The 24,732-nt window shown below is 44.1% G+C and overlaps 1 protein-coding gene across 1 annotated transcript in view; it reads right to left on the bottom strand.

Moving 5' to 3' along the window:
- COL11A1 (collagen type XI alpha 1 chain) overlaps window positions 1–24,732 on the bottom strand; it is a 278,226-nt gene that overhangs the window by 189,646 nt on the left and 63,848 nt on the right. Inside the window, exons 3-4 of the mRNA XM_077277390.1 lie at window positions 24,187–24,400; window positions 21,498–21,660 (exon numbers count right to left, since the gene is read on the bottom strand). Coding sequence (XP_077133505.1) covers window positions 21,498–21,660; window positions 24,187–24,400 — 377 coding nt within the window. The remainder of the gene's footprint in view (window positions 1–21,497; window positions 21,661–24,186; window positions 24,401–24,732) is intronic.

Below are 24,732 nucleotides of genomic sequence, written 5' to 3'. Positions count from 1 at the left end.
GATCCCAGATTGTAATAAGGAATCACACAGATGTCTATGCAGCTTCCTTCATAGTCAGCACAACGAGAGACGCCATGATTACTTGGTTTCTTCAAGTCAATGGAAGGCAGATTGATTGACTTACTGACTTGTTTCTAGTCTTTCATGCTAAGATGACCATTTCATCCCATTACCCTCCCATAAATATCGCTTGCTTCTTCATTGTTCTTAATGGGGTTGTCCACGTTTGTAGACATTTTTTTTTCTTACTTGAATGCATGCAATTGAGGCTAGATATCATTTTTGCAATTTTGCTTCCTTAAAAATGTTGCACTGTTTTCCTCCTTGAGCCGCTGTATTAGGCCGGGGTCACACTTGTGAGTGCAATGCGAGAAACTCGCGCGAGTCTCTGACCTCAATACCTGGCTCTGCTGCCGGCACTCGGGACTGTAGCATGCGGCTGAATGTATTTCTATGCACCTGAACACTCCGGTCCTGAGTGCCGGCGGCAGTGCCGGGTATGAGGCGAGAGACTCACGCGAGTTTCTCACACTGCACTCACAAGTGTGACCCCGGCCTAACACTATTATTGTGCTGGCTGCAGGGTTGGTAACATTATCTTTATTTTATCTCATGAGTTGCGGACAATATTTAGAGCCACTTCCTGTTATATAGGTACGACAGGTTCTCCTCCTGCTCTTGTCAATGCAGCTTCCTCACAGACTGCAGATCTCCAGGCCATACATTGGCTGCTGGTGGAGGAACATGTGACCAGACCTGCCCATCAGTCTCCCCCAATTGAAAGGCAGATTTTTCATGTGGGGTTTTCTATTGGAGGATACTGATGGACAGGTCTGGTCACATGTTCCTCCACCAGCAGCCAATGTATGGCCTGGAGAGCTGCAGTCTGTGAGGAAATCTGCAGTAACAAGAGTAGAAGGAGAACCTGTCATACCTATATAATAGTGAGGGCCACAAAATTATGTCTTCGCCACATCTGATAAAAAACAATGTGGCTGACCTTGTTACCTCATTCTGTAGCCAGCAATGGACCGTATGAGGCCATCGATTCACTCATGCGAGAGAATCGGGCCAATTATGCTAAAGACACTTGGCTCAACCTCTGTGAGTCTTTGGTCCTAGTGTCATCTTACTGTGATCCAATTCTTTCACATGAGAGAATCGCAACACAGGTGCGGAGAAGATGGAGAACTTAATTTCTCCATCTTCTCCATTATCTCTGTGTCTGTAGTAATCAGACTGCACTCAGATGACATCCGAGTGCAGTCTGATGTTTCACACACCTATGGGTGCATTTGAGCCGAGTCTCACTGCCAGTAGCAGCATGCAGAAATTGATTTCAAATGCCGAATCAGCATTAGAAAAAAAAATCACAGTTCTGCACTGCCCCTTAGTGTAACATTGGGCTGAGTGCTATCCAACAAAACATCAGATAGCACTCGGCTGTGTTATACACCTGTGTGAGCGAAAACTAATACAGAGATTATAGGAGGAGAACAGTGCAGAAATGTTAATGACACCCAATTGCAAAAATGATTTTTAGCCCCAAATACATGAATTTAATTTAAAATAAAAAGTGGCCAATCTCTTTATGCGACAGCAAGAAGCTGCAAGATGATTAGTGGGAAGGAGCCCCTGTGGTGACGGAGGATACTACCTGTGCTATTTGCTTTTTGGTTCAAAAAAATAATAAACTGGTAATTTGCTAAGAAAAAGTATAATAATCTGCTTTTGTCTGTATACAATGCGGGTGTGCGGAGCCCTCTCCGGCACAACCCCCTGGTGATTCACCTGTCCTCCTGAGTGTCAGTCCAAGCCTTCTTCAGGACTTTGTCTGTGAGGTCAAGTATTAGGCTGGGGAATATGGCAACAAGAAGTCACACATGATTTGCTTACTTGATTAGCCTAACAACTGTGTCCGCCGGCTATGACCAGGACAAAAATGTTTTTTATGTAATGACAGAAAGCAGAGATCCTCCACATAGTAATAAAAGAACTGCTCTGAAGGATTCATGGCTGCCATTTGATCCTACAACCTCTCCAGAGAAAATGTATATCTGGCTTCCAAGAGCAAGACATGCTAGAGATGCTATAAAATAAGTTCTCACTGAGCACGTGCAGCCGACTGTAAAATACCGCAGCATGTATAATAAAAAACACCGCTATACTCACTTCCTACTTCTCACTTTGAAATATATCAATTTCTGTATGAAAAGTTTTCGAAACCCCTACATGAGATCTGTACAAATCTAATCTACTTTGCCGATACTGTCTTTTGCTGACAATTTTCTGCCATTAAATTCGGAGGAAAAATCCACAGCATTTTCCCTATTTTCCCTTCGAAATGATATATTAAAGTCCCTAGTATGGATTTTCTATCAGTGTCTAGGAGTTTTAGATTATGCCTTTGGGGGATGAGAATGAATCCATTATGACCAGCAAAATTGCGGTGCCTGCTGTGTATTCACTGAGTATGGAGAAGAATTGGGAGACTGGACGCAAAGTTAAAATAGAGCTAGCCGCACAGTCGGAGTTGCCAGCTTCCTCTGTGATTTATGTGTGCAGTTGAATAGAGCCAGATCAGTCTTTCTTGTGGCACTTTCAAGGCTCAGACCATTGGCGGAAACAACTCTTCTGATTTCTTCTGAGCTCAGGGACTCGGCTTGTGGAAAGTAGAAAGTGCCTTTGTTTCATTTCCACAAATGCAGTCAAAATATGCAATCGTCATGAGAAAGGGCCAGGAAAAATAATGATAATGTCAATGGGAGAGACTCCGGCATTGTTACAAAACTGTTGAATATTACAAAGGAATATTAACAATTTTAGTGTCCACTCCCGAAAACTTGTTGCCGTTTCTTTTGTATTTATGACGGAACTGTCTATTAGAAAGGGGTTGTCCTGAAAAAACAGGCCCTTTAACCTTCCATTTATGGCTATTTGACGACGATACCATAAGCTATAAATATTAAATGCCCACAACGATTAGGCCCCTTAAAGGGAACCTGTAAGAAGCTCTATGGTCACAAAACCAGATACACTGATGGGTTGAGTAGTAAAACATAAATTCAAACTTAACTTCCTGGACGTGAAACGAGTATATCTTGTCTGGAAAAGTCCATTTTAAATCTTTATGTAAATGAGACTGCAGGTGCGCCAAGTGCCGGTCAATATCCGAGAGAGTGCGCCAATTCTCTGTATTATTCCTTGCCTAGTGTCACTTCCATGACCTTCATTGACCCCACTAACGTAGTGCTTCACAAGAGAGGTCAATCAGGTCCATGATGGTCATACAAGGAGGGGAATTCTGTATTAGTCATGAATCGGTCGGCCAGTAGCTCACTTGCAGTTGGGATTATACAGAGCTCAGCATTCAGAGAACTAGTATTTTTCCAATAGAGTAAATAGTGATTTTATCAAAACTGCAGCAAGCAGCCCATTAAGTGACAGATCACTGGAATTTGGTTCTCTGTCTCCACATTAGTCACCCTTTACACGGCAGTATAAAATCAGTACCGGAGAAAACAGTATCGGTGCCAGCAATGTTTTCGATCAATTTGTCATCAGTGTGCCATCAGTGTGTGATCCATGTTTTTCCAATATAGATAAAAGAAAGAATGAATTTACAAAGCTTCTCCTATACTTTGCAAACACGTACAACACGCGGATGGCAAACTGGTGGTACACAGATGCCATCCGTGTGTGCTGTATGTGTTGCATAGACTTTTATTGGCCCTTGTCATCTGAGCGGACGATAAAAACAGACATGACTCTATGTGGGTTACATGGAAACGCGGTTGGTGTAAAAACACAGACATATGCTCAGCAGCATAGGTTATAATGGGTACAAGTAGCATCCGTGAAAAAAATGGATTCCATACATACTGCCAACATGGACACGTGAAGGAGGCCTCAGGCTGCTTTCAGATGAAGCAGCAAAATCCTGGTGACAGATTCCCTTTAATTTATTGTGTTTAATAGAAAAGGAAAAATAAACGTATTTTTTCATTATTTTGATCAATGATACAATTTAAGGGATATAATTTATGGGCACTTTAGAAAGCATCAGTGCGAAACGCGCGTCGGGGTGGTTGTGGTAGCATTCATGGTCTTTTGATTACACCTTAGTAAGAATTGAATCTATCTAACTTTGCATATATACCTATTGTTAAACTGACAAGTATTTCCCTTTGGCATTACATATATCTATTATTATACCTGCGGCTAGACCTGACGCACCACCTCCTTTCTCTATACTTGATTTATCTTCTTTTACTTAGAATTAATCAAAGAGTATGAACTACTCATGAACAGCCCAGGTCTTGTTCTCACTTCGAGGAAGGGGGATGACAGGCATCTTTCAGCGCTGTCCAAACCCGGCACACTGCTGTATGGATAACTGGCTGCTGCCCAAAGTTTAATTTCATATCATATCAGTTACAAAGAGGCAAAGTAAACAGAGAAAGGAATGTTACTTGATAGTTGAAAGGAGACTGAAGAGTTGTCTTAACTTTGAAAGAGATCAGTTAACACACCCAAATCTGGCTCTCTGACATGCCAGCTTCTTTTAAGCAAGAAAATATCACATTTGTAGATATGTGATTGTTAATGTCTGTCTGAAGCTGTAGACAGCTTAAGAACGTTTACGAGGAAATGCTGCATCAGTGCGTAATAAATTATCAGCATCATCCAAAACATTGGGGACATTTATCACTGAATTTTTGTCAAAATATCAGTGCAAGTTGCAGCATTTCATTGTTGCCAATACATAAGCCAAACTTATAAATGTTTTGTGCAATTTGTTACACCACTTTACAGAGCCTACGCCAAAACGTAAACAATGAGGAGAAAAAACACGCTTAACCTATTGGTGTGAAGAATTACATGTTTATTATTGCATTTCTAAATAAAAGAAGCAAAAAAGTCACATATTTTAGACTGATCATAACTGTATTAAAAAAGGATGAAAAAGAAGCGTGGAAACAATGTGATCCAAACGTTTTAAACAAAAATTACGCAAAACTTGACATAAATGTGAGTCATTTGACACTTTGATCACCCATTAGTTTGTAACATTAGAAGGGATACCAATTAACAGGCATAAAAAAGTTGAATTTTTAGCAAAATGTTGTGACATTTCATACATTGGTCTCTTGCTGTAACATTGGGAAGTGTACTACCATGCTTAAGTACCGTATATACTCGAGTATAAGCCGAGATTTTCAGCCCATTTTTTTGGGCTGAAAGTCCCCCTCTCGGCTTGTACTCGAATCATACCCAGGGATCGGCAGGGGAGGCAGAGCGGGGGCTGTCTAATTATACTCACCTGCTCCTGGCGTGGTCTCTGCAGGTCCCTGGTTTCCCGGCGCCGCAGCTTCTTCCTGTACTGAGCGGTCACATGGTACCACTCATTAGAGTAACGAATATGCTGCTCCACCTCCCATAGGGGTGGAGCCGCATATTCATTACTGTAATGAGCGGTAACGGTGACCGCTCAGTACAGGAAGAAGCTGCGGCGTTGGCGAACCAGGGACCTGCAGGGACCGCGCCAGGAGCAGGTGAGTATAATGGGGAGGGGGAGCACTGCATTGCACGATATTCACCTGCTCCTCGTTCCGGCGCCGCTCCATCTTCAGCGTCTTCTGTAGTGACGCTCAGGTCAGAGGGTGCGGTGACGTGGTTAGTGTGCGCCCTCTGCCTGAACGTCAGTGCATAAGACTCTGAAGATGGAGGGGCGCCAGAACGAAGTCAGGTGAATATTGAAAGTGCCGGTGGCCTGAGCAATGGAGAGGTGAGTATGTGATTTTTTTTAATGCAGCAACAGCAAATGGGGCAAATGTCTGTATGGAGCATATTATGGGGCCATAACTTTTGTGCAGCACTATATGGGGCAAATGTCTGTATGGAGCATCTTATGGGGCCATAATCAACGTTTGTGCAGCACTATATGGGGCAAATGTCTGTATGGAGCATCTTATGGGGCCATAATCAACCTTTGTGCAGCATTATATGGGGCAAATGTCTGAATGTAGTATCTTATGGGGCCATAACATTTGTGCAGCATTATATTGGGCAAATGTGTCTATGGAGCATCTTATGGGGCCATTATTAACCTTTATGCAGGATTATATGGGGCTCCTGATTCAATATGGATATTCAAAAACACTTAACCTACTGATGTCTCAGTTAATTTTACTATTATTGGTATCTATTTTTACTTTTGACATTTACCGGTAGCTGCTCCATTTCCCACCCTAGGCTTATACTCGAGTCATTAAGTTTTCCCAGTTTTTTGTGGCAAAATTAGGGGGGTCGGCTTATTCTTGGGTCGGCTTATACTCGAGTATATACGGTAATTGTGCTGGTGGAATTTGCACAGAATGTATCCTTAAAGGGAACCTGTCACCCCCAAAATCGAAGGTGAGCTAAGCCCACCAACATCAGGGGCTTATCTACAGCATTCTGGAATGCTGTAGATAAGCCTCAGATGTAACCTGAAAGATAAGAAAAACAAGTTAGATTATATTCACCTAGGGGCAGTCCCACTGTGGTCCTGTTGAGGGCAGAGCAAAGTACTGCAGTGCGCAGGCGCAGGGAAAGGTCAGAGAGGCCCGTGTTATGGTTCTCAATGGCAAGAGAACATAGCCCAGCAAACATACGAACTAGCTCTTGGAAGGATGGAAACTAAACTGACCATGAACTAAACCTGCCGCACAACTAACAGTAGCCGGGTAGCGTAGCCTGCGTTTTATCCCTAGACGCCCAGCGCCGGCCGGAGGACTAACTAATCCTGGCAGAGGAAAATATAGTCCTGGCTCACCTCTAGAGAAATTTCCCCGAAAGGCAGACAGAGGCCCCCACAAATATTGGCGGTGATTTTAGATGAAATGACAAACGTAGTATGAAAATAGGTTTAGCAAAATTGAGGTCCGCTTACTAGATAGCAGGAAGACAGAAAGGGCACTTTCATGGTCAGCTGAAAACCCTATCAAAATACCATCCTGAAATTACTTTAAGACTCTAGTATTAACTCATAACATCAGAGTGGCAATTTCAGATCACAAGAGCTTTCCAGACACAGAAACGAAACTACAGCTGTGAACTGGAACAAAATGCAAAAACAAACAAGGACTAAGTCCAACTTAGCTGGGAGTTGTCAGCAGCAGGAACATGCACAGAAAGGCTTCTGATTACAATGTTGACCGGCATGGAAGTGACAGAGGAGCAAGGCTAAATAGCGACTCCCACATCCTGATGGAAACAGGTGAACAGAGAGGATGATGCACACCAGTTCAATTCCACCAGTGGCCACCGGGGGAGCCCAAAATCCAATTTCACAACAGTACCCCCCCCTCAAGGAGGGGGCACCGAACCCTCACCAGAACCACCAGGGCGATCAGGATGAGCCCTATGAAAGGCACGGACCAAATCGGAGGCATGAACATCAGAGGCAGTCACCCAAGAATTATCCTCCTGACCGTATCCCTTCCATTTGACCAGATACTGGAGTTTCCGTCTGGAAACACGGGAGTCCAAGATTTTTTCCACAACGTACTCCAACTCGCCCTCAACCAACACCGGAGCAGGAGGCTCAACGGAAGGCACAACCGGTACCTCATACCTGCACAATAATGACCGATGAAAAACATTATGAATAGAAAAAGATGCAGGGAGGTCCAAACGGAAGGACACAGGGTTAAGAATCTCCAATATCTTGTACGGGCCGATGAACCGAGGCTTAAACTTGGGAGAAGAAACCCTCATAGGGACAAAACGAGAAGACAACCACACCAAGTCCCCAACACAAAGCCGAGGACCAACCCGACGCCGGCGGTTGGCAAAAAGCTGAGTCTTCTCCTGGGACAACTTCAAATTGTCCACTACCTGCCCCCAAATCTGATGCAACCTCTCCACCACAGCATCCACTCCAGGACAATCCAAAGATTCCACCTGACCAGAAGAAAATCGAGGATGAAACCCCGAATTACAGAAAAAGGGAGACACCAAGGTGGCAGTACTGGCCCGATTATTGAGGGCAAACTCCGCTAAAGGCAAAAAAGCAACCCAATCATCCTGATCTGCAGACACAAAACACCTCAAATATGTCTCCAAGGTCTGATTCGTCCGCTCGGTCTGGCCATTAGTCTGAGGATGGAAAGCAGACGAGAAAGACAAATCTATGCCCATCCTAGCACAGAATGCTCACCAAAATCTAGACACGAATTGGGTACCTCTGTCAGAAACGATATTCTCCGGAATACCATGCAAACGGACCACATTTTGAAAAAACAGAGGAACCAACTCGGAAGAAGAAGGCAACTTAGGCAGGGGAACCAAATGGACCATCTTAGAGAAACGATCACACACCACCCAGATGACAGACATCTTCTGAGAAACAGGAAGATCCGAAATAAAATCCATCGAGATGTGCGTCCAGGGCCTCTTCGGGATAGGCAAGGGCAACAACAATCCACTAGCCCGAGAACAACAAGGCTTGGCCCGAGCACAAACGTCACAAGACTGCACGAAGCCTCGCACATCTCGAGACAGGGAAGGCCACCAGAAGGACCTTGCCACCAAATCCCTGGTACCAAAGATTCCAGGATGACCTGCCAACGCAGAAGAATGAACCTCAGAAATGACTTTACTGGTCCAATCATCAGGAACAAACAGTCTACCAGGTGGGCAACGATCAGGTCTATCCGCCTGAAACTCCTGCAAGGCCCGCCGCAGGTCTGGAGAAACGGCAGACAATATCACTCCATCCTTAAGGATACCTGTAGGTTCAGAATTACCAGGGGAGTCAGGCTCAAAACTCCTAGAAAGGGCATCCGCCTTAACATTCTTAGAACCCGGCAGGTAGGACACCACAAAATTAAACCGAGAGAAAAACAACGACCAGCGCGCCTGTCTAGGATTCAGGCGTCTGGCGGACTCAAGATAAATTAGATTTTTGTGGTCAGTCAATACCACCACCTGATGTCTAGCCCCCTCAAGCCAATGACGCCACTCCTCAAAAGCCCACTTCATGGCCAAAAGCTCCCGATTCCCAACATCATAATTCCGCTCGGCGGGCGAAAATTTACGCGAGAAAAAAGCACAAGGTCTCATCACGGAGCAATCGGAACTTCTCTGCGACAAAACCGCCCCAGCTCCGATTTCAGAAGCGTCGACCTCAACCTGAAAAGGAAGAGCAACATCAGGCTGACGCAACACAGGGGCGGAAGAAAAGCGGCGCTTAAGCTCCCGAAAGGCCTCCACAGCAGCAGGGGACCAATCAGCAACATCAGCACCCTTCTTAGTCAAATCAGTCAATGGTTTAACAACATCAGAAAAACCAGCAATAAATCGACGATAAAAGTTAGCAAAGCCCAAAAATTTCTGAAGACTCTTAAGAGAAGAGGGTTGCGTCCAATCACAAATAGCCTGAACCTTGACAGGATCCATCTCGATGGAAGAGGGGGAAAAAATATATCCCAAAAAGGAAATCTTTTGAACCCCAAAAACGCACTTAGAACCCTTCACACACAAGGAATTAGACCGCAAAACCTGAAAAACCCTCCTGAACTGCTGGACATGAGAGTCCCAGTCATCCGAAAAAATCAAAATATCATCCAGATACACAATCATAAATTTATCCAAATAATCACGGAAAATGTCATGCATAAAGGACTGAAAGACTGAAGGGGCATTTGAAAGACCAAAAGGCATCACCAAATACTCAAAGTGGCCCTCGGGCGTATTAAATGCGGTTTTCCACTCATCCCCCTGCTTAATTCGCACCAAATTATACGCCCCACGAAGATCTATCTTAGAGAACCACTTGGCCCCCTTTATGCGAGCAAACAAATCAGTCAGCAGTGGCAACGGATATTGATATTTAACCGTGATTTTATTCAAAAGCCGATAATCAATGCACGGCCTCAAAGAGCCATCTTTCTTAGCCACAAAGAAAAAACCGGCTCCTAAGGGAGATGACGAAGGACGAATATGTCCCTTTTCCAAGGACTCCTTTATATATTCTCGCATAGCAGCATGTTCAGGCACAGACAGATTAAATAAACGACCCTTAGGGTATTTACTACCCGGAATCAAATCTATGGCACAATCGCACTCCCGGTGCGGAGGTAATGAACCAAGCTTAGGTTCTTCAAAAACGTCACGATATTCAGTCAAGAATTCAGGAATCTCAGAGGGAATAGATGATGAAATGGAAACCACAGGTACGTCCCCATGCGTCCCCTTACATCCCCAGCTTAACACAGACATAGCTTTCCAGTCAAGGACTGGGTTATGAGATTGCAGCCATGGCAATCCAAGCACCAACACATCATGTAGGTTATACAGCACTAGAAAGCGAATAATCTCCTGGTGATCCGGATTAATCCGCATAGTTACTTGTGTCCAGTATTGTGGTTTATTGCTAGCCAATGGGGTGGAGTCAATCCCCTTCAGGGGTATAGGAGTTTCAAGAGGCTCCAAATCATACCCACAGCGTTTGGCAAAGGACCAATCCATAAGACTCAAAGCGGCGCCAGAGTCGACATAGGCATCCGCGGTAATAGATGATAAAGAACAAATCAGGGTCACAGATAGAATAAACTTAGACTGTAAAGTGCCAATTGAAACAGACTTATCAAGCTTCTTGGTACGCTTAGAGCATGCTGATATAACATGAGTTGAATCACCGCAATAGAAGCACAACCCATTTTTTCGTCTAAAATTCTGCCGTTCACTTCTGGACAGAATTCTATCACATTGCATATTCTCTGGCGTCTTCTCAGTAGACACCGCCAAATGGTGCACAGGTTTGCGCTCCCGCAGACGCCTATCGATCTGGATAGCCATTGTCATGGACTCATTCAGACCCGCAGGCACAGGGAACCCCACCATAACATCCTTAATGGCATCAGAGAGACCCTCTCTGAAATTCGCCGCCAGGGCGCCCTCATTCCACTGAGTAAGCACAGCCCATTTACGGAATTTCTGGCAGTATATTTCAGCTTCGTCTTGCCCCTGAGATAGGGACATCAAGGCCTTTTCCGCCTGAAGTTCTAACTGAGGTTCCTCATAAAGCAACCCCAAGGCCAGAAAAAACGCATCCACATTGAGCAACGCAGGATCCCCTGGAGCCAATGCAAAAGCCCAATCCTGAGGGTCGCCCCGGAGCAAAGAAATCACAATCCTGACCTGCTGAGCAGGATCTCCAGCAGAGCGAGATTTCAGGGACAAAAACAACTTGCAATTATTTTTGAAATTTTGAAAGCAAGATCTATTCCCCGAGAAAAATTCAGGCAAAGGAATTCTAGGTTCAGATATAGGAACATGAACAACAAAATCTTGTAAGTTTTGAACTTTCGTGGTGAGATTATTCAAACCTGCAGCTAAACTCTGAATATCCATTTTAAACAGGTGAACACAGAGCCATTCCAGGATTAGAAGGAGAGAGAGAGAGAAAGGCTGCAATATAGGCAGACTTGCAAGAGATTCAATTACAAGCACACTCAGAACTGAGAAAAAAAAAGAAAAATCTTCAGCAGACTTCTCTTTTCTCTCCTTTCTCTGTCAATTAATTTAACCCTTTATGGCCGGTCAAACTGTTATGGTTCTCAATGGCAAGAGAACATAGCCCAGCAAACATACGAACTAGCTCTTGGAAGGATGGAAACTAAACTGACCATGAACTAAACCTGCCGCACAACTAACAGTAGCCGGGTAGCGTAGCCTGCGTTTTATCCCTAGACGCCCAGCGCCGGCCGGAGGACTAACTAATCCTGGCAGAGGAAAATATAGTCCTGGCTCACCTCTAGAGAAATTTCCCCGAAAGGCAGACAGAGGCCCCCACAAATATTGGCGGTGATTTTAGATGAAATGACAAACGTAGTATGAAAATAGGTTTAGCAAAATTGAGGTCCGCTTACTAGATAGCAGGAAGACAGAAAGGGCACTTTCATGGTCAGCTGAAAACCCTATCAAAATACCATCCTGAAATTACTTTAAGACTCTAGTATTAACTCATAACATCAGAGTGGCAATTTCAGATCACAAGAGCTTTCCAGACACAGAAACGAAACTACAGCTGTGAACTGGAACAAAATGCAAAAACAAACAAGGACTAAGTCCAACTTAGCTGGGAGTTGTCAGCAGCAGGAACATGCACAGAAAGGCTTCTGATTACAATGTTGACCGGCATGGAAGTGACAGAGGAGCAAGGCTAAATAGCGACTCCCACATCCTGATGGAAACAGGTGAACAGAGAGGATGATGCACACCAGTTCAATTCCACCAGTGGCCACCGGGGGAGCCCAAAATCCAATTTCACAACAGGCCCGGCACCTGCGTACTGCATTACTTTGCTCTCAAAGTACGCCTGCGCCGGAGCTGCAGCGTGAAGACAAGAAGAGGACATCATCGTAAGAAGATGGGAGGCCCGGGACTGGACTGTGACACCCATCGGATCGGACCGCCCACCCAGGTGAGTATAACCTCTTTTACTCATCTTTCAGGATACATCGGGGGCTTATCTACAGCATTACAGAATGCTGTAGATAAGCCCCTGATGCCGGTGGGCTTAGCTCACCTTCGATTTTGGGGGTGACAGGTTCCCTTTAAAGTGAAATATTTAATAGATATGGAGTGGGAGAGTTGAAGATAAAACACTAAAGAGTTGATATAAGTGATGACATTTTGATAAATGTGCAACATTGCATGTATCGTACATACTTTTGTAGTAAAGAGCTCCGACGTGTGCTATTACTAATACTAAGGGCTCATTCACTCGTCCGTTTTTCACGGATAGAACTCCTGCCTGTGATCATCTTTGGGCTGCTCACATGTCCATGATGTTTTGCGGACTGAGTGGTCACTGAGACATGTTCAATGTTGATTAAAGAATCGGATCAAATTCAGCAATGAAAGTCTATAGGCCCGTGGAAAAATTAGACAGCACTCAGATAACACAAGTGCTGTCTAATTTTTCCATTTTTCATGGACTGATAGAAGGGAGAAAGTGGAGACACTTTTTTTTCTCATTAGAGAAGAATTGATGATCCTCTGAACAAACTGATGAAAATATGATGAAACTGATTTAAAACAGTGATGAAACTCTGAGCAATTTTCTCACACAAGAAAATTGCTGATGTGTGTGCAGCGCCCCAGAGTCCTGGTCAATGCAGTACTGTGGCTCCGCCACTATGGGGAGCTATGGTGCGTCCGATGGCACTGAAGGAGTTCATCTGACCAGGTATCACAGACACCAATACATTTCACAGCCGGGCCTCCGGGGGGAGCTAAGGGTGCTATTCATTAGGCCACTCCCCACCATAGTGGGTAAACTGGGGGTCAGGCAGGAAGTTAGATCAGAAAGCTGACTGGGTTGGAACCAGGCAACACCTTGTGGCAGAGGGTGTTGTAGGGGAAGATACAGTAGGGTCTCTGTCAGGGGTGGGATCCTGACAGAGGCTTGGCAACGAGAACGAACGTAACGGGACCGTGCCTGCTCTGGGTAGCGGCGGTGCCCAAGAAAGGATTAGAAGAGAGATAGATTGTGCTGAGTGAGAAACGGGATCACGCAAAAGGAGAAATACCAGTAGGAGTCGTGCTGTAAGACCAAAGCAACATCCTACTGAGGCGCACTACCAGTGGCCGGAACGCCGAGGGAGTAGAATAACATTCAGCTTCAAGCAATACTCCAAACAGCGGCAGGACAGTCAGTCTCAGGCGGGCTGTCTAACTCAAATCACCTATGAAGTCTTGGGAGGCAATTGCGGGAGAGGGGCGTCTCTAGGGTCCCGGAAGAACTCCAGGCCTACCCGTCAAACGGGTGCCGTTCCTACCCGAACCTCAGGGAGGGACGGAGGATTAGCAGAACATCATCTAATCGAGTTGTGAGGGAACATCAGAAACAGACACAACAGTTGTGGGGTACTTTCCGTAAGCACAGCAGGGAAGGACTACAACACATAGCGCTAGGGGGAAGGCACAGATTTCCTCCTGTGAAGAGAACTCTGGAAGTGCCATTGGACCGGCCGGACTTGCGCAGCCTGGTGAACCGTATTCCGGACTGAGGACCCAGAGATCTTCAGTAAAGAGGTAAAGAGACTGCAACCTGGTGTCCTCATTATTTACCGCGACCTGCACCCCACAACTGCACCGTTACAACACCACTTATTGCACCGGACGTCCCCCACTGACAGACAGGGCCACGGACCGGGTCTAGCCACCGTGACAACCCCAGGACTGAGACCCAGAGGCCCGGCTCCGGGTACCCCTCGGCCCTGCGGCGGTGTGGGGGCGCTCCATGTGCATTCACCCTAGTTACTCTTATTATCTAGTAATTCTTTTTTTTTTAGAGTTCGTTCAGACAATTGTAAACTCAGTCAGTGTGAAACGGACAGCACACAGACAGCACACTGACCAATATTAACCTGTACGCAAGTTCACACAATCAGGTTTCAATTAAAAGTAATTTGTCATCAGGTGTTTGCCACCTGATCTGAGAGCAGCATGTTATAGAGCTGTGGCACCCCTGGGGTCCAGTTGCCACAGATGCTACACCTCACCCAGAGGTGTGGTATCCCACTCTCAGGTACGGAGGGAGCACTACTCAGGACTCTAACACTCACATCCAACGCACACCAGTTCAGTCAGGCACCTGGGCGTACCCTTAGGGAGGAAGGCCTCAACCCAGGCTGGATAGGAAAGGGTGTTGGAGGAGTGGGTGGGGTAGGTAGAGTAGGGGATGAGCTAATTAGGATGGAAAGTTAGTTACATTGTGAAAGGACGGAGAAGCAGTAAGATGTGCTAAGAAGGAGCTCCTTATCAGAGGGGGCTAGAGAGAGATTTGTGAGAGAAGTGGAGCTGAGCAGATGTGCAGGTCTGCAGCTCCTGACAGACAGAACAGATAATTGAGAGGGAGAGACAGAAAGAAGCTCCCAGAAGGACAGATGGGGTCCTAGGGGCACGGGTAATGCAGAAGCCACCTGTGGGACCCGTATCCAGACGTGGAGGGACCAGGTCACAGGCAAGGGGACCAGCCCCATCTTAGTGGAATACTTCAAGTTCACCGGAGGCTGTGGCTTTTGCAAGAAGCACAGCCACATCTACCCATACTTCACCGAAAAGGCAGCCGCATAGAATCCAGGGGACTCAGAGAACGTCGCCTGATCAGGTTTGGGGCTGCTGGCTTGGGACACTGTGGGTAAGGTGCTGGGCAGGAGAAGAGGAAACCCACTGTAGTGAGACGGCCAGAGAAAGGTATAAGAAAGGAGTCCTGGAAAGGTGCATCCCAATTTCCCTGGGAGTTTGCTGGACCACTAACCTGAAGAACACAGCATCAGGCTTGCGTTTGTGGACTGGAGAACTGTGAGTAAAGCATTGGAAAGTGTACCTTGCTGTGTCCTTGTGTCCTTTCTACAACACCTGCCCGGCCTACTACAACCACCATCATCTCATCACTTACACTTACAGTTGCCCTGGGGTTTAGTTCTACCTGTGAAGAGCTGTACCAACTCTGCTACATCACTACCATCACCCCAGAGGATCTGACTGCAGCATCGGCTAACATCTGCATTGCTGAGTACCACAGGTGGCGTCATGAACAATTCCCATAAACTTTATTTTCCCCTTTATTTCACTTTTAATTGGACCGGGTCACTGCTGCCATGACCACATCCCCTTTAGGAACTGGCCAGGTACTGGGTACCCCACGGCCCCTGGCAGGCGCTCCAGAGTTACAGACCCTGATTCCAGCAATGTGTCAGTTACTGGGTTGCTTTCTGTAGTTTTGATAAAATCATATTTTTATCAGCAGGAGATTTTCACTAGAGGACTAGTAAACCAGCTGCCAGGTAGTCCTCCATATTCATGAGCTCTGTATAACCCTGCCCCCACCACTGATTGGCAGCTTTACACTGTACATGAGCAGAAAGCTGCCAATCAGTGCTGTGGGTGGGGTAATACAGAGCTCAACATTGAGAGCACTGCTAGATCTGCAGCAGATGAGACAGTGATTGTACCAAAATGACAGCAAGCAGCACAGTAAGTGATACGTCGCTGGAATCAGGATCTTTGCCCCTACATTATGCTACTCTCAGATGGGGTAGCAAAAAAAATGGTGACAGATTCCCTATAAGTGGAGTCTTGAAGCTAAAAATGTTTAGACTTTATTGCACACAAAGTAAAAAAAGGCTACAATGCCAAAATATGTAAGACGAGATAATAGATCACAATACAAGCACATATAATATGAAGAAAGGACAATGGGTATCCTTGGTAAGAAATTTCATTAATGATTATGGCAATAATTTTAATACTAATATATAAATCTGATCAATGTATATACATCAAGAAGAGTCTTACCCACCAGATGCGCCATGCAAAGTGACCAAAAAACACATGCAGTGATGCGCGTTTTGCTTCCTCAGCAGGTGCAGAGACTGGTTCATCCCAGAATCCCTAAATATTCAGTAATCCATTCATTTGACCAGAGAGTAGGCAATCTGATCTGTACAGCGGTGCGCGCCCAGCCGCACATGTCACTGTCTGCCCCTAGCAATCATGATGCATGACGCATGCCCAGGAGAGAAAGATTTTCAACACAGTCCATTTTATGGACCAGAATAGTGCATGAAATAGCAGGCAGCTTCTGCACTAGTCTGTTATTTAGACCAGTATATGGAATTGCATACAGAGCCAATCACATTCTCAATTTGCAGATGTCATTGTCCCAATTATTACAATAGCTAATTATAAATTGATTTAGTATATTAAAGCCACACATGTAGCCATAGCCCAATTTTTTGGTCTGACAAGACAATGAATGAACTAGGGAACCTCTCATGTAAAAAGATGTTGTTAACCTGCAGTTTTGGGGTTAATCTTCAGGTTAAAATCATTCTGAAGCTGTCCAATGTCCACATTGAATGTGGCACAGCCTTGATGAAATTAACTTTATTCCTCCCGGAAACCTCAGGCTTTCAGTCATAGAGGACGGCCAGTGCGACTTCAGTCACCACTCAGTGTATAGTGAGCATCTGTAACCACGCCCCCGCACTGACTGACAGCTGACTCTACAGTGCATCAGTACAGAGCTGCCAGTCAGTACAGGGGGTGCGGTTACAGCCACCGCTCACAGTATACTGAGTGGTGACTGAATTCATGCCAGCCCACCTCTATGACTGGAAGCCCGAGACTGAAAGAAGGCATAACATTAATGTCCTCCCGGCAGCGGGGTTCTCAGTGTAAGCACTAAGCAGATTCAGAACACCACTAACCTGAAGATTAACCCCATATCTGCAGGTTAATAGCATTTTTTTAGAAATGGCACGTTCCCTTTCAAGTTGCTAAAAATTCCGAAAGAGATTTTACAACATGTCTGAATTTGTATCGGACATTAGCCACGCCATTGCTAATGTAAGTATTGAATTGGTTCAGGTTACTATTAGGTGCCGAGTTTAAGAAAACCTTAATACCCAATACATCAAAGCATTAAACAACTTGATACCTTGTAAAATTTTGGCGCAACTTGAAGTCCTGGCCATCTTCACCAAACTGAGCGGAACTAGGGTGGGATGGTACATAGTGCAGCCTGCCTGGCAAATTCTTCAATGATTACTAACTTAAAGGGAACCTTTCACATGAAATAGCGCTATTAGCTGCAGATATGGGGTTAATCTGCAGGTTAATAGCATTCTGACCCTGCCCTGTTCCTGCACTTTGAGCCTCATTGCAGGGAGAAAATAAACTTTATTTCTCACGGTAGCGTTGGGTTTCAGTCACTGATGGTGGCGCCGGCGTAGGCTCAGTCACCGCTCTGTGTAAGGAACAGTGGATGTAACCATGCCCCAGCACTGACTGACAGCCTGCTCTAATGCTGATTCTGCTGTCAGTCAGGGGGCACGGTTACCGATTCCACTATCTATATACAAAGCGGTCTGAACCCGTGTTGAAGCCACCCCGATGACTGACTCCTGAGCGCCGCAAGGGGGAATAAAGTTAATTTCCTCCCTACAGCTGGGTTCTAAGTGTGGGCGCTGGGCAGGTTCACAATGCTATAGACCTGCAGATTAACCCCATATCTGAAGGTTAATAGCATTTTTTTCACATGACAGGTTCCCTATAACGAAATGTATTCCAGTTCCTGTCTGGAGTATCATTTTTGGCGAGGCGCAGAGGAGCACACCAGTAGTAAGATGTGTCTAATTCATTATGTGTCGGGAGCCTCTTAACAAGTTGGGTGCATGCTATAGTCCCGTCATTAAGACTGAAGTGAAAATTGTCTTTCTTAATGAATGGGGACCTTAGTCTTTACCTTTAACTAAATATAGATGTATAGTTTTTATTACAGGATGTCACCAAGATGGCGGTCCCCAGGATATAGTACAACTGTGTATCACTGGAGAGGGTGAGGAAGCTCCAACATTGTCATCTATGAAGAAGAATCCTGTCCTCACTGCTCGATATCTCACCATCCAACAGGTGGGATGAGCGCAGTATGGCTTTGTATGGCTCAGCGTGTGTGCGTCTATAAGGGGCATGAAACCTATGAGACCTGTACATCGCACAAAGACGTTTGGTAACTATTTGCCCAGAGCTACACTGGAATGTAAAGGCAATAAATACTTCTATTGTTCATACATGACAATACATTTCCGGGAGGTCTGGATTCGTCTTGCTCTACAATGTAATGCTTTTCAGATGTTTTCATGATTTACTCCGATCACTTAGACCACAATTCTTAAGCTGAATCATTAGGCCTTGTTCATACCATTTTCAGGCCACACTAAAAATAAAGAACTTTAAGACTGGCTTCACATTTGGTAATGTGCTGCACAGCCAGAAACTGCAAGGAGAAACTACACAGATTTTACCATGGTTATATGACATTTGCACAGGTGAAACTAATTTTTTGGAGGAAAAAATTTCAATAAAAAAAAAATGGCAGCACATTCCCACAAAGTGAGCACCCAGCCCCAAAGCAGGTGAGAAATACAGAAATGATAAAAAATGAGGAAACCAGATAAAATAGAGGAAAGGAGTCTAAGGTGGAAAATTATTATTGCCTGTGCAAATCTTTTATGGTGTAAAAAAAGTTACAAATTTGGCACGAGCCCTTATGTCTAATTTTTTGTAGAGCCTAACGGCCAGGGCAAACTGTGGCCAAAAAGATTACTATAGTTTAGATCAGATATCAGGTTATGGTGCATGAATGGCATAATGGACTTCTGTGACATATCTAATAGATCAGTGAAGGTTAACCTCATACATTTGGGGGAACTCAAATACGGTCCATGATCATGCACTTTAAGACATTTGTGCAATTGTGTCTGTGTTGGGTGTTTTTATTTGCCCACTGCTTTATCATTGTAGACCAATCCTTAGGACCGGTCAGTCACCAATGTCTGATTCGTCAAGGTCCAACACCTCCTATTGATTTGAACAGGAGGCAGATGTGTAGTAGCCGAAAAACACAGAGCTGCCTTGCGTTTGAGTATCTCTGGCTCGAACACAGCAAATCGGCGGGGATGTCGAGTGTCAGACCCCAACCGATCAGACATTGATGACTTATCCAAAGGATAGGTCATCAATGATAAAGTAGTGGACAACCTCTTTAAGCTATGATGCAGAAATACAAAACAGATTTTCAAATGGCAAAATGCAATGTAGGAAACAGAAAAACCAAGACAAATAAAAAACAATTGTCCAGTAGTATTACACAAAACACAACACTGGGAGATGAGAAAGATGCCACAGTCCCCAGAAAATAGGAAAACACAGCGGTGTTGTCTTGTTCTATATGTCTCAACAGCGTACCGCAGTATTCATACCATTAATGCAAGTTTTGCAGCGTTAAAGGTCTCCAATAAATATGAGGGCCTAGTGTGACCTTAAAAGCTGCAAGCAGCTTCCTCCCGGATTGTATGTAAGGACCTGAGCTAATGAATTTTATATTCACAAAAACCCAAAGAAAACTCCTCTGCCGCAGGAAATTCAGTCTATGTCTAAGGTCCTGTTTTTCTTGTACGACTGCTTTCTATATTTTTCACGGATAGCACTCGTACTTAGAATAATGAAAGGAGCCATTCATATGTCTGTGATTTCTCGTGGAAAGTCATGGACACATATGATCTGCACTCAGATGCCATTCATCTTCTGTCAGCTTGTCATGGACTGCTAGAGAGGAGAAGATGGAGAAAGTTTTTTAATGTTTGTTCTCATTTGAGAAAAAATGACGAAACTCAGACCAAATTCTGATGGTAAAAACTGACACTGAAACTGATAAAGAAAAAGACTGAGGAAATTCAGACTGATTTCTTTGTATGAGAAAAAGCTCCTTCAAACATCAGTGATTTTTCTCGTACCCAAAAAATGGTCCACATTTCATCAATTTTTTATCATAGTTTTGTCAGAGTGTGAGATTCTACCATCAGAGTTTGGTCACGGTTTGATCAGTCATTTTTTTAGATTTCAGGCAGATCTTACCTGTTTGGGAAGAGTTCCATCAGATTTTTACGGATGAGGAGCAAACAAGCGAAAAAGTTTCTCTATCTTCTCCTATCTAGCAGTCCATGATGGCATCAGAGAGATCTCTGATTTTTTCACGGACCCATAGACCTGAATTGAAGAGTTTGATTTGAAGCTCAGATCAAAATGGGACAAGTCTCCGTGCTTTTGTGCGAACAACTCGGACCAAGGTACAAATCAGACACGTGACTTATCCCATAGACTGAAATGGAAACGGGTGGAAGTGTCACTCAATGCGCTGCTGATGAAGGCTCAATGACTAGGTTTTTGTCCTGATGAAGAGGTCCTGTGTGACCTTGAAACACGTTGACTCTTAAAACCTGCATAATAAACATTTACAAGTATATTCTGTCACTGAGCCTTCATCAGCAGCGCATTGAGTGACACTTCCGTCCCATTTCCATTTCAAGCTCGGCCCATCCATGTCCGGTGTCCTGCAGCAGCTGATGTATATGTGTATTACATGTTGCCTCAGTGCAACCTCCCAGGCGAGTGGATTATTGTCTCCTAAATCTCATTTTTTTTCAGTTAAGACCCTATTTGCGCTTTTTTTTATTTTCCAGTTTCCTCAACTTCTTATCCCATAGACCAGTGTTCCCCGACTCTGGTCCTCAAGAGCCACCAACAGGTCATGTATTCGGGATTTCCTTAGTATTGCCCAGATGGTAATTGCATTGTCTGGAAAGGCATTACCTGTGCAATACTAAGGAAATCCCGAATACATGACCTGTTGGTGGCTCTTGAGGACTGTAGTTGGGGAACACTGCCATAGACTATCAAAGGTACGCGTGCTAACCGGGAAAAACGGAAAAACACACATAGCGATTGTACAAGAAAGCCTGATGTCTGCATGAGCCCTTACCATCATGAATGGTATCAGCTGATGGAAAGTTGATATACAGAATTACAAGCACACGGCCTTCTGCACACTACCACAAATCAGAATACACCAGGCTTATGACCACTGCTTCCCTTACCTCAAACACCTCCTCGTCTAGAATGCGGGTCCCGAACACAGCGATGCCAGTGGTGTCCAGAACTGGTCTGTCGCTTCTTGGAAGGGCCTTAGTGATCTTTTTTTTGCAGTCCACAATCATTGTGACTGTATTCTTTTCAACACTGATTGCAATCCGGTGCCACCTATAAGAAAGAATAAGGTATTATACCACAGGCCCTACCATGTATGAAATGGGTACGCCAGTAAAATCTGCATCCACAAAATCAGTATGAATTAATGATATAGAGTCTATTTGTATTCTACTTTCAGCTTCTGCAGGGAAACACACAATTTACAATTTCCCCTATTCATGTATTATTACTGTCTACTGGCCATAGTATCAGTGCTATGACGCTGCATTACATAACTATAAATAAAAAAATAAAAATCCCCATCACATTGAACATGCTGTTCTCCGAAGGCATTGTGTTGTAAAACAGCATGTTCATGGCAGATTAATATTTAAAGTTTATTGAAAATCCTTAAAACATCTTCGGCAGAGATTGACATCAGCATTTAACTAGTTAACAGCCACGGGTGGATCGTGATTCCACCAGCGGCTGTCAGAGGCACATGTCAGCTGTTCAAAACAACTGACATGTGCCGAAAAAGATGTGGACTCAGCGCCAGAGCTCACATCAGAGGGAGGGAGTCTGACATTGACGTACTATTACGCCCAATGTCAGAAAGGGGTTAAAGGGAATCTGTCAGTAGGATCAACCCTCCTAAGTCATCTGTATGGGCATGTAGGTAATAGGAATTGCAAAAAATAAAGACAAAATGAAAACAGTTCTTCAGTACCTTTAATTTGCATAAGGAACTTGTTTTGTGTAGAGAGTTAATCACTATAGGGCATACAAAATGTCCACTTTTTTGTCTGCAGACGGAATGTCCTAGAGTGCTAGGACAGGTCCGGGGCTTGTGAGCATGTGCAGTAGGATGTGCAGCTGCTGTGTCCCGAGGATAGCTTGACAGTACAGAGAATAGGTAATCTCTAACGAACAAGTAAAAAACTCATCAGCACTGCAGACCGGCTCCAAAAGGTATATGGGTATAATCATCAATCCATTGTAAATACGAGGGGTCAAGCCCCAAAAAACATATGCAAAAAAAAAAGAAACCACAGCACTCAAGTGGATGTATAGTAGAAATAAAGGATGATTTGACCCTATACATGGTAAGTCTTCATCATACAGAGTTGAAACATTGCTGATTGAAGTCATTGGAATAATAAAGATTTTTTTTTTAATAGATACCCCCTGAAGTGCTGTGTTTTATTTGTTTTTTGCTTTTTTGCGGTAGGTTATCTGAAGGTCACAGCAGCGAAACATCCTACTGCACATGCTCATATCTAATTGACCTTTCCTAACACCAAAGGACACATTTTTGTCAATGTAACAAGACAGTGGTGATATTAATATAAAAAAGTGATGTCTGTCTACATGTTTTAATCGTTGAAAATTAAAAGGAATTTTTTAAGGAGCTGGAACATTCATCTTTTTCTTTTCCCATAAAAAAGTGATTACCTCCCTAGCCAAAATTAGATAATTATTGTTATATAGGGATTTATTTATAATTCCATTTAAAAAAAAATTATTCTGTCCCCGGAAAAACCTCATTAAAATCCAATAATAAATTTGTGGGGTAGCAGGCGGTGTGAATTCCTTCTCAGTGTCACGTCAACCTGCCAAAAGAAAACGTTTAGAGCTATTTGTACTCTGCCAGTAAAACAGCAGATGCAGGCTGCGGAAAACAGCCGATCTGTTACTGAGCTGAAAGGAAAGCTTGTGTGTTACCAGACAGCCCGTAAACTCCGCAGGTTACAATATTGGACCTTCAGTGCAGATCTGCTGTAGAAGGAATACCTAATAGAGAAGCCTAGCTCCACTGCTATACTGTTTAATTAGCACTTTCCTAATTTGGTGGTGGAACATAAACTGCAGTATTTAGCCGGCAAGGTCATCCAATACTTTACATTTATGATCCTTAGGAATTTGAAATTTCCCACCAGGGTCCTGCAAATATTTAATCAGCCACATGCTGTTTTACGACAGCGTGCAGTCTAGGATGTGTTACTGCGAAAGGCAGCAATGCTGATAAGAATCCAATATTACAGAATGGCATACATCTATACTATATCCAGCTCAATCAAATATTTGTGATACTTTTACTAAATCTTAAAGGCAATCTGTCTCCCGGTTTTAGCTACCTAATCTGAGGTCAATGTGATGTAGGGCCAGGGACCCTGATTCTAGTCATGTATTAATTAATGGTCTGCGTAGTTTAGATTCTATAAAATCTCAGCTTTATCAGAAGGACAGTATGATTAGAGGAATGGTAAACCTGCTGTTATGTAGTCCAACCCCATCACTGATTGGCAGCTTTCTGCCTATGCACAGTAAGCTACCAATCAGTTGTGTGGGTGGGGTTATATAGAGCTCAGCATTCAGAGAACTGCTAGCTCTGCAGCAGATAAAACAGTTTTTAATTAAAACTGCAACACCCAATTGTTGGAATCAGTGTCTCTACCCCTACATCATGCTGTTCTCAGATGGGGTACAGAAAAACCTTGTGACACATTCCCAGTAAATAATCTATCCACATTACTGTAGTTCAGCAGGACATTATAACCATTCCCCAATGTTACAGGTTTTTCAAGTAATACTCACTTTCCATCTGCAACATTAACAGTGCTAAAAATGGGGTAGTCCTCTGGTGCGGGTTTTCCATGCTGATCTTCATAAAGGAAGACAGGGGACCTGCCGACCTCCACTCCTAATTGCTGCACACCTTTTTGACTGTATATAGATAGGATGAATGTCTGCAGGCCCTTCTTGGGCTTTACTGTCAGCAGGATTGAGAAATCCTTTGGGAATACTCCCCCTAAAAAAGAGTCACACGATTAGTAAAGCTCATATACATAGTTGGGACCTGTGTTATTGTATGAGATATGGCAATCTTCTTTTAGATCTGTATTATCAGATAAATACATTTCACCTGGATTAAATGCAACTGATTAGCAGTCCTGTCTTCTGCTATGGTTCACCTTGGGTTGGATGCCGGGTTCATAGACATATGTTGCTTTTGACTCAATGGATCAACACTGATGGCAAAAGTGATGCTTATTGCAAACAATGGGGTCAGTTCCTCCATTAGTTTCAATCTGGAATTTTACTTAAATGTAGGTTGAATACTAAAACATACCACTGGATGCA

Source organism: Ranitomeya variabilis, chromosome 8, assembly GCF_051348905.1.
Source record: "Ranitomeya variabilis isolate aRanVar5 chromosome 8, aRanVar5.hap1, whole genome shotgun sequence".
NCBI classification, from domain to species: Eukaryota; Metazoa; Chordata; class Amphibia; order Anura; family Dendrobatidae; genus Ranitomeya; species Ranitomeya variabilis.
This window is presented reverse-complemented; position numbering and strand designations above follow the sequence as displayed.